This window comes from Neophocaena asiaeorientalis, unplaced genomic scaffold (genome assembly GCF_003031525.2).
Source record: "Neophocaena asiaeorientalis asiaeorientalis breed wild unplaced genomic scaffold, Neophocaena_asiaeorientalis_V1.1 scaffold598, whole genome shotgun sequence".
Lineage (NCBI taxonomy): Eukaryota > Metazoa > Chordata > Mammalia > Artiodactyla > Phocoenidae > Neophocaena > Neophocaena asiaeorientalis.
Window position 1 is genome coordinate 1,343,235 of NW_020173036.1, and position 13,511 is coordinate 1,356,745.

The 13,511-nt window shown below is 44.1% G+C and overlaps 1 protein-coding gene across 2 annotated transcripts in view; it reads left to right on the top strand.

Annotated features, from left to right (window-relative positions):
- ZC3HAV1 (zinc finger CCCH-type containing, antiviral 1) overlaps window positions 1–13,511 on the top strand; it is a 59,644-nt gene that overhangs the window by 36,535 nt on the left and 9,598 nt on the right. For both annotated transcript variants that reach the window (XM_024742498.1, XM_024742499.1), the window contains exons 8-12: window positions 4,945–5,065; window positions 8,577–8,679; window positions 11,346–11,436; window positions 12,257–12,387; window positions 12,761–12,891. In XM_024742498.1, the coding sequence (XP_024598266.1) occupies window positions 4,945–5,065; window positions 8,577–8,679; window positions 11,346–11,436; window positions 12,257–12,387; window positions 12,761–12,891 (577 nt within the window). The remainder of the gene's footprint in view (window positions 1–4,944; window positions 5,066–8,576; window positions 8,680–11,345; window positions 11,437–12,256; window positions 12,388–12,760; window positions 12,892–13,511) is intronic.

Sequence of the window (13,511 nt, forward strand, 5' to 3'; positions counted from 1 at the left end):
TGGAGTAGAATTACTTTACAGTGGTGTGTTAGTTTCTGCTTTATAACAGTGAATCAGTTATACATATACATACATCCCCATATCTCCTCCCTCTTACGTCTCCCTCCCACCCTCCCTGTCCCATCCCTCTAGGTGGTCACAAGGCACCGAGCTGATCTCCCTGTGCTATGCAGCTGCTTCCCACTAGCTATCTGTTTTACGTTTGGTAGTGCATATATGTCCATGCCTCTCGGGAGAGAAGTTTAGATAAGCAGAGCTTCTGTCTAGTATCCTTTCTTTCCTTTGATTCATAGGATTAGAGAGAGAGAGAGAGGGAGGGAGTGAGCTTAAGTAGGCAATGAAATCAGAGTGATGAGAAAGAGAAAAGAAAAGCAAGAGATGGAAATGAAGCCAAAGTAGGGACGAGGAAATGCCAGCATCAGATTCTCTAGGGTTAGAAGTGGATGGGCTACACACATGGCTCTGCGCTCCCTAGCTGTCAAAGCAAGCAAAGAAACACTATGTTATATGGTCCCCTGTGCCTCCATGAAAAGACCATTCCAGTTACTCAGGAGAAGCACGGCTTTTTCTCTGTTAGTGAGGCCTGAGAAAAGGGTCTCCTACAGGGCCACACAGAGGGGACCTTGTGTGCTGTGGTGAGTGAGGTCCTCAACCTTGGTCCCACCATCCGTGCAGTACATGGCGGTTTCCCAGTGGTCTTAGCGGCAGATACATGCTATCAAACAATCTTTCACAGAACCTAAATGAGCGAACTAGGGTGAAGCAGAGGTGCCCTGTGCAAAGAGGACGGGGCTCAGGGCTCTTTGCTTTCCCCTCCTGCGGTGACCTGTCAAGCACCTCGGCGTGAAAACCCCTGTGATATTTAGCTTCGTACGGGCTCTTCTTATATTTAAGCCGAGGATGGTGTCAAAGTGCAGTTCCATAAAAGTGATTCTGTGAGGTGCCTGTGGCAATTGAAATTATAAACTCAAATTCTTTAGCCTTGGTTATTAAATAAAACGAAATGAAATTAAAATAGTAAACTATAGGTCTCAATGGTTCTTATGTCAAATACTTGCAATTTTCAGTAAGATAGGGGAGAAGGCTTAGAAAATATTTGTATTCTAGTGACATCATGACCCCAGAGACCAAAAGGAACTTTAAGGGGTAAAAGATCATATTTAAATTTACACGGGTTCTGTCACTCATGTCCCCTAGTAAAACATCAAGAAACTTCCTGATAAAACTTCTGTAATATGAAGTTCTCCCTGGGATATTCAGTCTGTGTTAAATGCACAGTTCTAGAATGTAACTTTCTACCTATGAACACAAAAAATGTTATAGTCATTGAATCTGTGGCACTTGTCTGTTGTAAGAAATGGAATGTGTTCTTTGAGGATGTGAATAAACTCTTACTGTCTCATATTAATTAGACCCATCATTATATAAATTGAGTGGGCACTTCTGTTATAAAAGGAAAAAAAAAAAAAAAGAAAGGAAGGACGGGAAACCAGGCCCTGGGTTTGGTGTTTTCCTTGCTGATCATCCAAGTAAAATAAAAATGGTGGTACCGGGAGATCTGAAACATAAGTTGCAGCCTGGTTTCTTTCATAGTTCAGTGTATTATGTATTATGGTCCAAGTTTACAGCTGTTTGATGACCTGGTTTGAGCCAGTGTACAGGTTAGAATATTTAGAGAAAAGAGTGGACTGAATAGTTTTCAGACAGAGCCCTACAGGTTTTATTTCTTGCAACTGAATTTTTAATAAGAGTTGCGCATATATGTATAGCTGATTCACTTTGTTATAAAGCAGAAACTAACACACCATTGTAAAGCAATTATACTCCAACGAAGATGTTAAAAAATAAAAAAAAAGAGTTGGGCAACTGAGATTTCCGGGTTAGGAACCTCTCTGGTAGGAACTGGGAGAAATAGAAACTTTTGCCAACAAAGGGTAGATGCATATGTTTGACAGTGAACCCTCTGGAAGGTAGAATTGATATATGGCAGTTCAGGTGCTTAACCAGGACTTGTACCTACATGGATGGTGGACCAGGAGAGGATGGTGGGCAGCAGTGGTGCAGGATGGAGTTACAGCAGGAGTGACTGGAGGGCAGAGCCAGGTAGCAGTCATGGGCTTTGCATCAGTCAGGGGGTACAGATCCAGACCCTCAAGATGTTTACCAGCAGATAGCCAAGCTTAGTAGCTGTGAAAGCTGGCCTTTTGGGGCAGGAGTCCATGACCTGAGGGAATTGCCCAGGACAAGGGCAAGCCATAGCTCTAGAAAGCCGAGATCAAGGCAAACATGTAGGCACAAGACAAAAGCCAAGACCTGGTAACTGAAACTGAGGTATCAATTCAAGTCTTCTGGGAGAATGCATAATTGAAGGCTCTACCGTTCATTCATTCATTCACTCACCCATTCAGAACTGGAGTACAGTGAGGGCAGAGCCAGAGGAATGTCCCCGTGAACCATGAGAGGCTGTGCAGATGCTCAGACACTGACTTAATGGCCTCGTTCTGTCCGGTATGACAACCACTAGCCATATGTGGCTATTTAAATTTTTTTTTTTTCCCCCAGAGAAGGAAGGATTTATTACTTGCAGCAAGGAAGAAGAACACTGTGGATCTTTCCCAAAGCAATGTCTCTGGGGCTATTTAATTTTAAACTTAAATTAATTAAACTTAAATAAAATTAAGAATCAGTTGTTGTCACACTAGTCACACTTTAAGTGCTCTACCAGCAGCTGTCCCAGCAGCCACATGTGGCTCGTGGCTACCGTATAGGACAACACAGAGAAATTTCCATTGTCAAAGAAAGTTCTAGTGAATATGGCTGATATGGACCCTAAAGCCTTGCTGGTCAAAGTCAGGTCCGCAGACCAGCAATGTCAGTGTCATCTGGGAGATGTTCAAAATGCAGGCTCTGGGGCTTCCCTGGTGGCACAGTGGTTAGGAACCCACCTGCCAATGCAGTGGGCACAGGTTTGATCCCTGATCCGGGAAGATCCTATGTGCTGCGGAGCAACTAAGCCCGTGCGCCACAACTACTGAGCCTGTGCTCTAGAGCAACTGAGCCTGCGAGCCACAACTACTGAGCCCACACACCTCGAGCCCATGCTCCGCAACAAGAGAAGCCACGGCAATGAGAAGCCTGTGCACCGCAAGGAAGAGTAGCCCCAGCTCGCCACAACTAGAGAAAGCCCGCTTGCAGCAACAAAGACCCAATGCAGCCAAAAATAAAATTAATTAATTAATTAATTAACTTAAAAAAAATGCAGGCTCCAAAACTCTTCCCCCACTTCCCCTGAATCATTATGCAAATTTTAACAAGATCTGGGTGATTTACATTTACATTCAAGTTTGGAAGGCTTTGACCTAGAGTTTGCAGATTCCTTCCAGCCAGGAACAGGGTTCTGCAGAGCTGAGCAGGCAGTTGAGGGGTACAGGACTTTGGGGATGGGAAATTAAGGCAGAGATTCAAGTCATCAAACCAGGGTACCCAGGGCCCAGTGGTCCAGTGGTAGGATGCTGCACTTTCACTGCTGAGGACATGGGTTCAATCCCTGGTCAGGGAACTAAGATGCTGCAAGCTGCGTGGTGCGGCCAAAAAAAAACCACAAACAAAACCCAAAAAAATCCAGGGTGCCGGGAGGTGATGGCTGCCTTCCCCCACCCTTGCTCGCAGGTGTTTGCCCACTTAAGCCATTCTTTGGGGTCTGAGGAAGGCATATGGTTTCCCAGCGAATCATCTAATCATGGAAACTCAGTTTCCTACTGCCCACCCTGGATGGCAGTCATTTTTACAATCATCCCGATACATGTCCCAGCAGCCGTTGCAACAAACATCGTTGTGGTATGACGTAATTGTTCATGACTGTAGTTCAGAAAGTTCTGCTGAAGTTAGCCTTCTTGTTCCTTCCTCCCATTTGTCCTGGTTCTACCTCCAGAAACACATCAAGTTTATTCCTGCTTTGCACTGTGTGCAAATACTTGAACCCAGTTTTCCTGTGCCACCATGTTCCTCTCCAGGCTAAGAGACCTCTCTATCTGGGACGCCTTCCTTGGAAGCTTTCGTTCTGGTTCTCCCCCTTTACATCCTGCAGACATTTCCATTAGGGAAGGGGAATGCGATGGATGTAGCTGAAGCCTGCAGAGTCTGGCCTGTCATTAAAGGGACTGGGAGCCCCTGCCCACCACCGGCTGCCAACAGGATCTTACTGTCATCCTCCATTCTAGATCACGAGGAACAAGAACTCCTTACCATTAGATATTGGGAACCCCTGCTCTTGGGGGCTTATATCTGTCTATCATCCCTGACATAGGGTAGGGACAATGGAATGGTGGCCTAGTCTGCCCCCTTGCTAGGATAACACACTTCCCTTTACTTCCCTTTCTGGTGTTCAGACCCATCATATGTGCCTTGAGGCTGGAGATTATATCGTTCCATTTTGGGGGTGCCCCTTTCATTATAGCTGGAGGAGAAGGGCTAGGTCACTCTCATTTGGACAGCAGTACACCTACTGGAATTTTACATGCCTTCATACCAGCTTTAAACTGTGCTTTCTCATCGTGTGATGGGCTGATAGCTGTGATATTCTACTTCATGGCAGGATGTTGGATTCTGTTAGACATCATGTCTGCACGTTGGGTACCAGTTGCTCTGTACACTTGAGTCATATTTTATGGAAGGTGTAAAAGACTTGCAAAGAGCTTTGTTTTTCAGGCCTCCACCAAGGGTATGGTCAGTTTCTGCAGTGTAGAGTGTGCTCTCAGCCCCGCGGTGGAGACTACAGAAGGGTGTGACATGGTCCCACCCAGGAAACTTGGCAGTCTGATTTGAAAGGCAGGGTGCATTCCAATTCAAATCCCACGGCTAAAATAGTTATATAAAATATCATAGTAGAAATTTCTTAAAAGCCTACCCTGAAGTCTTTACCTTTTTTTTTTTTTTTTTAATTAGAAAGACAATGAGCAAATTTCAAACATCGACTCTTCATACCTGGAGTCTCTGTTTCAATCCTGTCACAGGGGAATTGTGCCATTTCAGGCGGGTTCACAAAACTACGAGCTGAGTTTCCAAGGTAAGTCTTTGCGTTTGGCAGTGGTGCCTGTTGCTGGAATCCGGCCTGTGGCATCCGCGTGGGAGTGGGAATGGAGTAGCCCGGCGTGCTGCGCTCAGGACCCGGGTTCTTTTTAGCAAGGCAGGGAGTTCCGTGGGTGGGAGCCAGTGGCGGTCAGAAGACCTGTCCTCTGGAGCCTCGGCTCTGACGCAGAGTAGCTGGGGACAGCACCGAGCACCCTGTAAAATGGGGGCATTGGATTACGTGGTCTCTGGGGGTACTTCCGGCTCTGCCATTCTTAATTTCTGACTCTAGGTGGGCTGCTTCCCAGACTGAGGCAGAATTTTCAGGTGCTGATGATTGCAGTAGAGACCTTGGGCCTGTGGGTGCCTTCTGAGTTTTATTTTATTTTATTCATTTATTTATTTATTTTTAAATTTATTTATTTTATTGTATTTATTTTTGGCTGTGTTGGGTCTCCGTTGCTGCGTGCGGGCTTTCTCTAGTTGCGGCGAGCGGTGGCTACTCTTTGTTGTGGCGCAAGGGCTTCTCATGGCGGGGACTTCTCTTGTTGCGGAGCACGGGCTCTAGGCGCGCGGGCTTCAGTTTGTGGCCCGCGGACTCACTGTGGGATCTTCGCGGACCAGGGCTCGAACCCGTGTCCCCTGCACTGGCAGGTGGATTCTTAACCACTGCGCCACCAGGGAAGTCTCCCTTCTGAATTTTAGAACCTTGCTGTTCCTTTTAGCCTTCATCATCTAGGTCAGTGGTTTTATCCATCACCTTTTCTAAAGACTTTGCCTTCCGCCACGTTTATTTGAGCCTCCATAGGAAGATTTTCTGGTTACCTTCTACCCATCTGTCTGTTGTGTTTAGTAAAAAACCAGGGCAGAAACTGCTCTCCCTCTGAATGCACTGTCCCATCAGCTGCATCCATGGGACACCCCCTGCGTGTGGTCAGATACTTGCCTTTCCAGGACCCAGCCCTATAGGTGCTTTGAAAGAGGTAAAGGAGATTTTGTCAGGTCTTTGACATTCCCAGGTTGTACCTGAGATTTGGGTCCTGTACCAGTTACGGTGTGTTAAGTCATATAGCTTTGAAGGGCCATTATACCAACTTCTGTGGAAAGCCACCTGGCAATACATATCAAGAGATATTAAAATATGCTTGCTTTTTTATTTTCTCAGGAATCTTTCTAAGGAAATAATTCACAAGAAAAAAATAAGCTCTAGGCATAAAGGTCTCTGTTAAAGCCTTACTTATAGTACTGAAGTAGAGGAATAGCTTGTGTACCAGTAAGGTAGTGACTGAACACATTAAGGTATTAAATTTCAGTGGAGTATTGGGCGGTTGTTAAAAATTATGATTATGAAAACTGTGCAGTAAAAGCAAAATTTGATATTGTTAAATGAAGAAGACAGAACCCCGAGTTTGTATTTCTGTACTTTTTGGTTTTTATATTTAAAACAGAAATGAATTTAAAAAAAATTTAATGTGCATGGTAAGTGCAGGAATGTATGCATGTGGACCAAGACTAGACGGCAATAGAGAAAAATTAAAATCTCCTCTGTTGGATGGTCAAATTAAAAATGTGCTTAAATTAAAAAAAATTTTTTGGTGGTATTCTCTGTGGTGAAATGTGGTGGAGAGATGAGAACCAATATACCTTGTTCCCGAGTCTGAACAATTTTAGCTCCATCATTTTGTTCACTTGGTTCACAGAAACCAGTTCAGAGAAGTTTGCAGTGTTCCAGACTACTTTCTTTCTACTTCTTATTCGCTCTTATTCATTAAACTAGTATTAGAGTGTCAGTTGTGTGTTAGGCCCCGTTCTGGATGCTGGCAAACCAGGCAACTTCAGAAACTAATTACAGCTACGGGGAAAATGAAGCAATGTGATGAGGCAGAAAGAGGATGAAGGAATCGTGGGAGGGAGCCTGCTTTTATCTGAGGAGGAAACTTTGGAAGGGAGGGGGCAGCCCATGCACATGGGAAGGAGGTGTGTAAGAGATGAGAGAAGACGTTGAAACTTAAATATTTTATGAGCTGGAAACCTCGAGAAGGTTTTGAGCAGGGCTGTGGCATGATCTGATTTGCTCTTTCTGTCATTGTTTGTTTTGTTGATGTTGATGTAAAACTGTACTGAGGCGTAATTGCTGCGATAAGATGCACCCATTTTAAGTGTGCAGTTGGATGAGTGCTGACAAGTGAGTGCAAATACTATTCTAATCAAGATCTAGAATGCTCCCATCAATCCAAAAAGTTTCCTTATGCCCCTTTGCAATCGGTCTCTCCTCTGCAACCAGCTTACTTTGTCACTATAGCTTAGTTTTATCTGTTCTAGAATTCCATATACATAGAACCTTGTACTGTGTACTCTGCATATGGCTCACTTCTCTCACTCAGAATACTGTTTTTCACTCATCTATGTTGTTGCATATAGAGTAGTCCTTCCCTTTTCATTGCTGAGTAATATTCCATTGTGAGGATATACCATGGGGCTTTCCTGGTGGCGCAGTGGTTAAGAATCTGCCTGCCAATGCAGGGGACACAGGTTTGAGCCCTGGTCCGGGAAGATCCCACATGCCACGGAGCAACTAAACCCCTGCGCCACAACTACTGAGCCTGTGCTCTAGAGCCCGCGAGCTACAACTACTGAGCCCGCACGCCTAGAGCCCGTGCTGTGCAACAAGAGAAGCCACCGCAATGAGAAGCCCACGCACAGCAACCAAGAGTAGCCCCTGCTCGCCACAACTAGAGAAAGCCCTCGCTCAGCAACAAAGACCCAACACAGCCAAAGATAAATAAATAAAATAAAATTTAAAAAAAATGGATATACCATGGTTTGTTTAGCCATTAACCTGTCGATGGGTATTTGGGTTGTTTTCACTTTTTGTTTCTTGTAATAATGCTACTAGGAACATTCAAACGCAAGTTCTCGTGTGGATGTAGCTTTTCATTTCTCTTGGATAAATACTAAGGAGTGGGATTGTTGGATTGCATGGGCAGTGTATGTTTAACTTTATAAGAAACTACCAAATTGTTTTCTAAAGTGGTTGCACCGTTTTATACTTTCACTAGCAATGTACGATGATTTACTTCTTAAAGAGCTCATGCGGCCTGCAGCTTAGACTTAGGTGTACAACATGTGTGACTTGAAAGTGACATTTCACATTTGAGGTAGGAAAAAACTTCTAAGATATAGCTACCACATTCCAACCCATAATCGTTGAAGCCTGTCATGGGTGACGTAATCTGGCTGCCCTGGCTCTCTTTACCACCTGACTTTGATTTAAAGATTAGATTAATTCAGGAATGCTCATTTACCTCTTTGTTTTCTGGGTCTTATACTAAGGGCAGTGAAGAATACAAGTTTTTATCATGAGTAATTTCCATCCAAAAGGATTTTCTCGATTCTTACATGTACAGTTGAGTCATGAATATTTGCTGTGATACTAGCCTCTGAAAAATAACAATAAATCATTTCCTAGGGCTGATTCTTGATTTGTGTTTTGTTTTTTCTGTCTAAAGGGATGATTCAGACAAACATAGCTTCCAAGACCCAAAAGGATATCGTCAGAAGGCCGACATTTGTGTCTTACTGGGATATGGAGCAGGTGAAACGTGGACGAGTGTGAGTGTCTGGAACGCTGCTTGCTGGCACACGTTTGAGATGTTAACACGTTGGCCTCGTTGAGTTGCTCATGAATCTGGACCCTGTTTTCTGAAATGTTCCTGCTCACATAACACTGCAATTTCCTTTTGCTTTAACAATGAGTGAGGTACTTGCTAAGCGGTACAGCATGACTGACAGAATTCTAGAGCAGGAAGTCTGTCTTTCCCTCCAATTCCCGGGGGACTTTGGGCAGATCTCTTACTCTGGGCTCAGCTTCTTCAGCTGGGAACGTCTGGTTGTTCCCAGGAAATAATCAAATGCACAATTACTGGGTTTTTGTTTTGCTGTGGGTTCTCCTGGATATCTTTAGTTTTGTTGAGTGGATTTATAGGGGGTGGGAGGCTGAGAAAGAAATGGAGAGAAAAAAAGGGATGTGGTAGCTGCCTGAGTAAAGGCTTTGGGGAAAGATAAAGTTGATGAAAGGGGATTTGTAAAGGAAATTTTGCCGTGGGGATTCAGTGTGACGCCTCTGTCTGCTCATGAAACTCAGTCAAACCTACATTGCTCATGAACATTTTTGGAGTTGGATTTTTTTTCCTGGGTGATGAGTGATTATGTAAAACAGACGTCAAGGCAGGTGTGAAGTCGGTGTTCTAATTAGGTCCTTTTGGTTGTAAGAATTAAGGTATTCCATGGAAACGGGAAGTTACTAAAGGGATAAACGTGGTGTAGTAGGGAAAACAACATTTTACAAGAAGCCAAGGCTGGGGAGCTGAGCTCTCTGAGGGCCTTCGGACCGGGAGTTGGGTCCAAGTGCTGCTTGAGGGCCTGAGCAGCCTGGGGTCACAGATCTTTGCCTGTGACCAGGTTAACGGCCGGACTCTGGAGCTACACGTCTAGGCTCAGCTTCTGCCTACTGCTTATGAGCTGTGTGCATTCGGACAAACTAATCACTCTGCATCCGCCCATCTGTAACATGGGCTTGATCCTAGTACATTTGTCAAGTATATCTTAGCCGCTCTTCTTCTTATTCTTATTCCCCTGCTAAGAGACTCAGCAACCTTATCTGTATCTATGTGCATATCTGTCTTTATATCTCCTAAGACTTTTCTCTGGCTAATGCTTGACAATTTTAACCTCATTATTCCAATCTTTTTTTTTTTCCAGTACGTGGGCTTCTCACTGTTGTGGCCTCCCCCGCTGTGAATCACAGGCTCCGGCCGTGCACAGGCTCAGCGGCCATGGCTCACGGGCCCAGCCGCTCCGCGGCATGTGGGATCTTCCCAGACCGGGGCACGAACCTGTGTCCCCTGCATCGGCAGGCGGACTCTATTCCAATCTTTATATCCCTTCAGCTGTACCTTCTGCCGCTACTACCCAATTTTCTCTGAATTTCTTAATTCCAACTCCCAAGAATTAGAATCGGATCAGCCTAGCCAGCTAAGCTTCCCTCCAGTTCTTTTAACATTCAAATGAATAAAGTAAAAATATCGCAGTGTTGAGAGGCGTCAAGTACACTCCCACCTGTCTCCCCTAGCATAATCCTCCACCTCTTCCCTCCTCTCCACAAATATCAGCTCCTCAAAGCTCTTGAAATATTCTGTATGATGAATGGTATGTAGTGATACTAGTCAGCTAAGTGAGTGAGTGAATAAAATGAATTGAGAAAACTGTTCGTGGGCGGCTGTGGAGAGAACCAGCTTGAATCTTGCTGTCATGAGCCCAGAGGGGACACACTGCTTTAGGACAGACTAAGGGCTGTGAGTATTATTCTGAACAGCCCAAAGAGAAATGAACTATAGCGTTGCTGACGAGCACCTTACAACGTATTAATTGAATCTGTTCTGCACTATACTAGCATAGTATGGAAATCAGAGCTTAAAGTATAAATTGGGGCCAATTTCTTTCATTCCAAAAGAATCTTCATTTTACAGAAGGCGGTTTTTTTTTTTTGTGGTATGCGGGCCTCTCACTGTTGTGGCCTCTCCCGTTGCTGAGCACAGGCTCTGGACGCGCAGGCTCAGCGGCCATGGCTCACGGGCCCAGCCGCTCTGCGGCATGTGGGATCCTCCCGGACCGGGGCACGAACCCGTGTCCCCTGCATAGGCAGGCGGACTCTCAACTACTGCACCACCAGGGAAGCCCCAGAAGGGGGTCTTTAAAGAGTTTTTTTCCTTAAAGCATTTAAAAAAATTTTAATTTTCTCATTATGGAAAATTTCAAACTTAAAATTGTACAATAAATCCCTATGTATTGTACATGTTAGTAGAGAACACCCACGTGTATGGTTACTCTGAAATACAGTTCATCCAGGAAAGGCAGGATTCTTTCCCCTATACCCCTATTTTAGTGTTTATCACTTGACAAAGAAGCTGTAAGACAAACTTAATGCTAACACATTGGGACCTTTGAAGGTTAAGCAGAAATGTAAAAAAGAGTCAAGGCTTTTACATTTTAAATCAATGGGAAAATAACAATTTACCAAATTATGAATGATTACCACCTTTTTTAAAAGCATGATTACTGATATGTGTGTACCAGGAATATGCAGGGATGTAGTCTAAAGAAGATACAAAGGGGAAGTTTTCTGAGGAACCTCACCTTAGTTGAAGTTAAGCACAGAAGGTGATTTGGGCACATGAAACGGGGAGCCAGGTGAATTTCTTTCTCTGTCTTGTTTGCAGCCATCAGCAGGTGAGGACCCAACCAGAGCATTTCACCTCGGTATTTAGTCCTCAACGGGACACGTGCACCTCATCCTCAAATGGCTATGAGGTACTTGTTTTTTACTTTTTAGTGGGTGAATTGTTTAAAGATGGGACAAAGTACTTTGCTACAAATGTGTGTATTTGAATGAATGAATGAGTGAAGGAGTGAGTCTGCAAAACCCTTGAATCAAGATTCAAAGGCTGACATCTAAATGGTGATTGTGTCATGTGCCACTTTCCCAGAGAACAAGTCTTCTCCAGGGCACGTCATCATTTCCAGAGTCCAGGCATACATGATCTCCTTGGGATAGATCCTCACAACAAACTTGTAAAATAGATATTCGATTCCCTACCTTACAGATGAGAAAACTGGAACTCACAGTAAAAGCGACTTGTCGTTAGTTGGAGTTAACAAACAAGTTTCTATGGGAGTTGAAGTGTGCCTTACCTCATCACCTCGCCTGGTTGGGGCGAGACTCTTCCTGGATCATTTAGCCTCAGCATCAGACTCCAACTTTGGGTGCAGGCAGCTCTGCTTGGGCTCCTTGGGTACCTCCAATGCCTCTGCCCCTGCACTGGCCTTAGGCAGGGAACTCACCAGGTCATTGGACTAACTAAGTCACACACCTGGGGATGGGGTGGGGACGCTCCGTTTGCCTTCAGGCATAATGCTCTGTTAGCCTGAAGTCAGCCTGAACAGACGGGCTCCATGCCATCTAGTTCATCACTGGAATGGACTGCCAGATGTGGAAGGCCTAAGCCAGCTTATCCCACCTGCTGTCAGAGGCCTGGCAAGGATACTCCATGGCACAGGCAGCCATACATATGGACATATCATGCCTTAAATGTTTCCTGCTTCACACTCATATATTTTTAAATTTTTTTAGTTGTTTGAGATCAATAATGACTCTCTGGAATATGCCAAAGTGAGTCAGCATTTTAAAGCTTCCATGAAAAATTTCAAGATTGAAAAGATAAGGAAGATCCGGAACGCAAAGCTCTTGAAGGCTTTTGAAAGGTTGGTGGCCGCATTATCAGGTGTCTTGACATAAAGTTTGAAAGGATTAGTGAAGATCTGTCTTTTAAGATTTATATTCACTGGTTCATTTTAGTAGTCAACAGCTTCTTCATTCTCTAGTTGTGTTTTCATTGTGTCCACTCAAGCTTCTCTGTTTCAGCTTCAGCTTTACAATTAAATGCTTTCATGTGTCTATCATTTAAAAGTTTTCATATATTTATTTTTTACAGCTGTTGCCTTAATGTTAGTAGCTCCATTCTGAAAGCTAGCAGAATAAAATTTTAAGATGATTAGACTTTAGTTGGGATTAATGTTATTAACTGGAGTGGAGGAGGAATGTTCCCGATACTAAGTCTCACATTTCTTATATTAGGAAGAAAAAGGAGATGAAGAGAGACGAGCAAATCCTATTTTGTGCAGTGAGACGCACCCATGTAGAGTCTATCTGTGCGAATAATTTTGACTGGGTCGTACATGGAATTCATGACACCAAATACGGAAAAGGTTTGTATGGGATAGAGAAGCCGAACTAGTAGAAACCATCGCTCAGGCTCTACACATGCTCCTGTTATGAGATATATGTAATTATTTTGTATTAACCAGCACATCCAGGCTTTTACAGTCCTGGAGAGAAAATAAGCTCATGTTAACCTGAAATGTCCAAAGTTGAGTGGGAAATTGCCGTGGGACTTGATTACTACACCTTGGCCCTGCTTCCCTCCTGTCATTTGCGTTTTGCGGGAAGGGTAGGGCGGGGAAACCAAGGCATCTCATACATCTTGCAAGGTACTCCCCCTTGTTGATGACTTTGTCTACCGTTGCTACTCAGTACCAGCCATGGTTCTTCCTGACCTATGCCCATCCTACTGCCACTGCTAGGTTCTAATCAAAGATGGGAGATGAGGCCTCTCCCATCTCAGGCCGCACCGGTGGTCACACAAAATCTTTTCAGCTCTTTCTTTTTGTTCCTAAATTCCTTCATACAACTCAAAAACCCAAAAGCCAACCAAACAAAAACCAAAGAATCACTCATCTTTTTTTCTTTCTTAAAAAAAATTTTTTTGGAGAAAAAAAAAAAAATTTTTTTTGGGGGGCTTTCCTGGTGGCGCAGTGGTTGAGAGTCC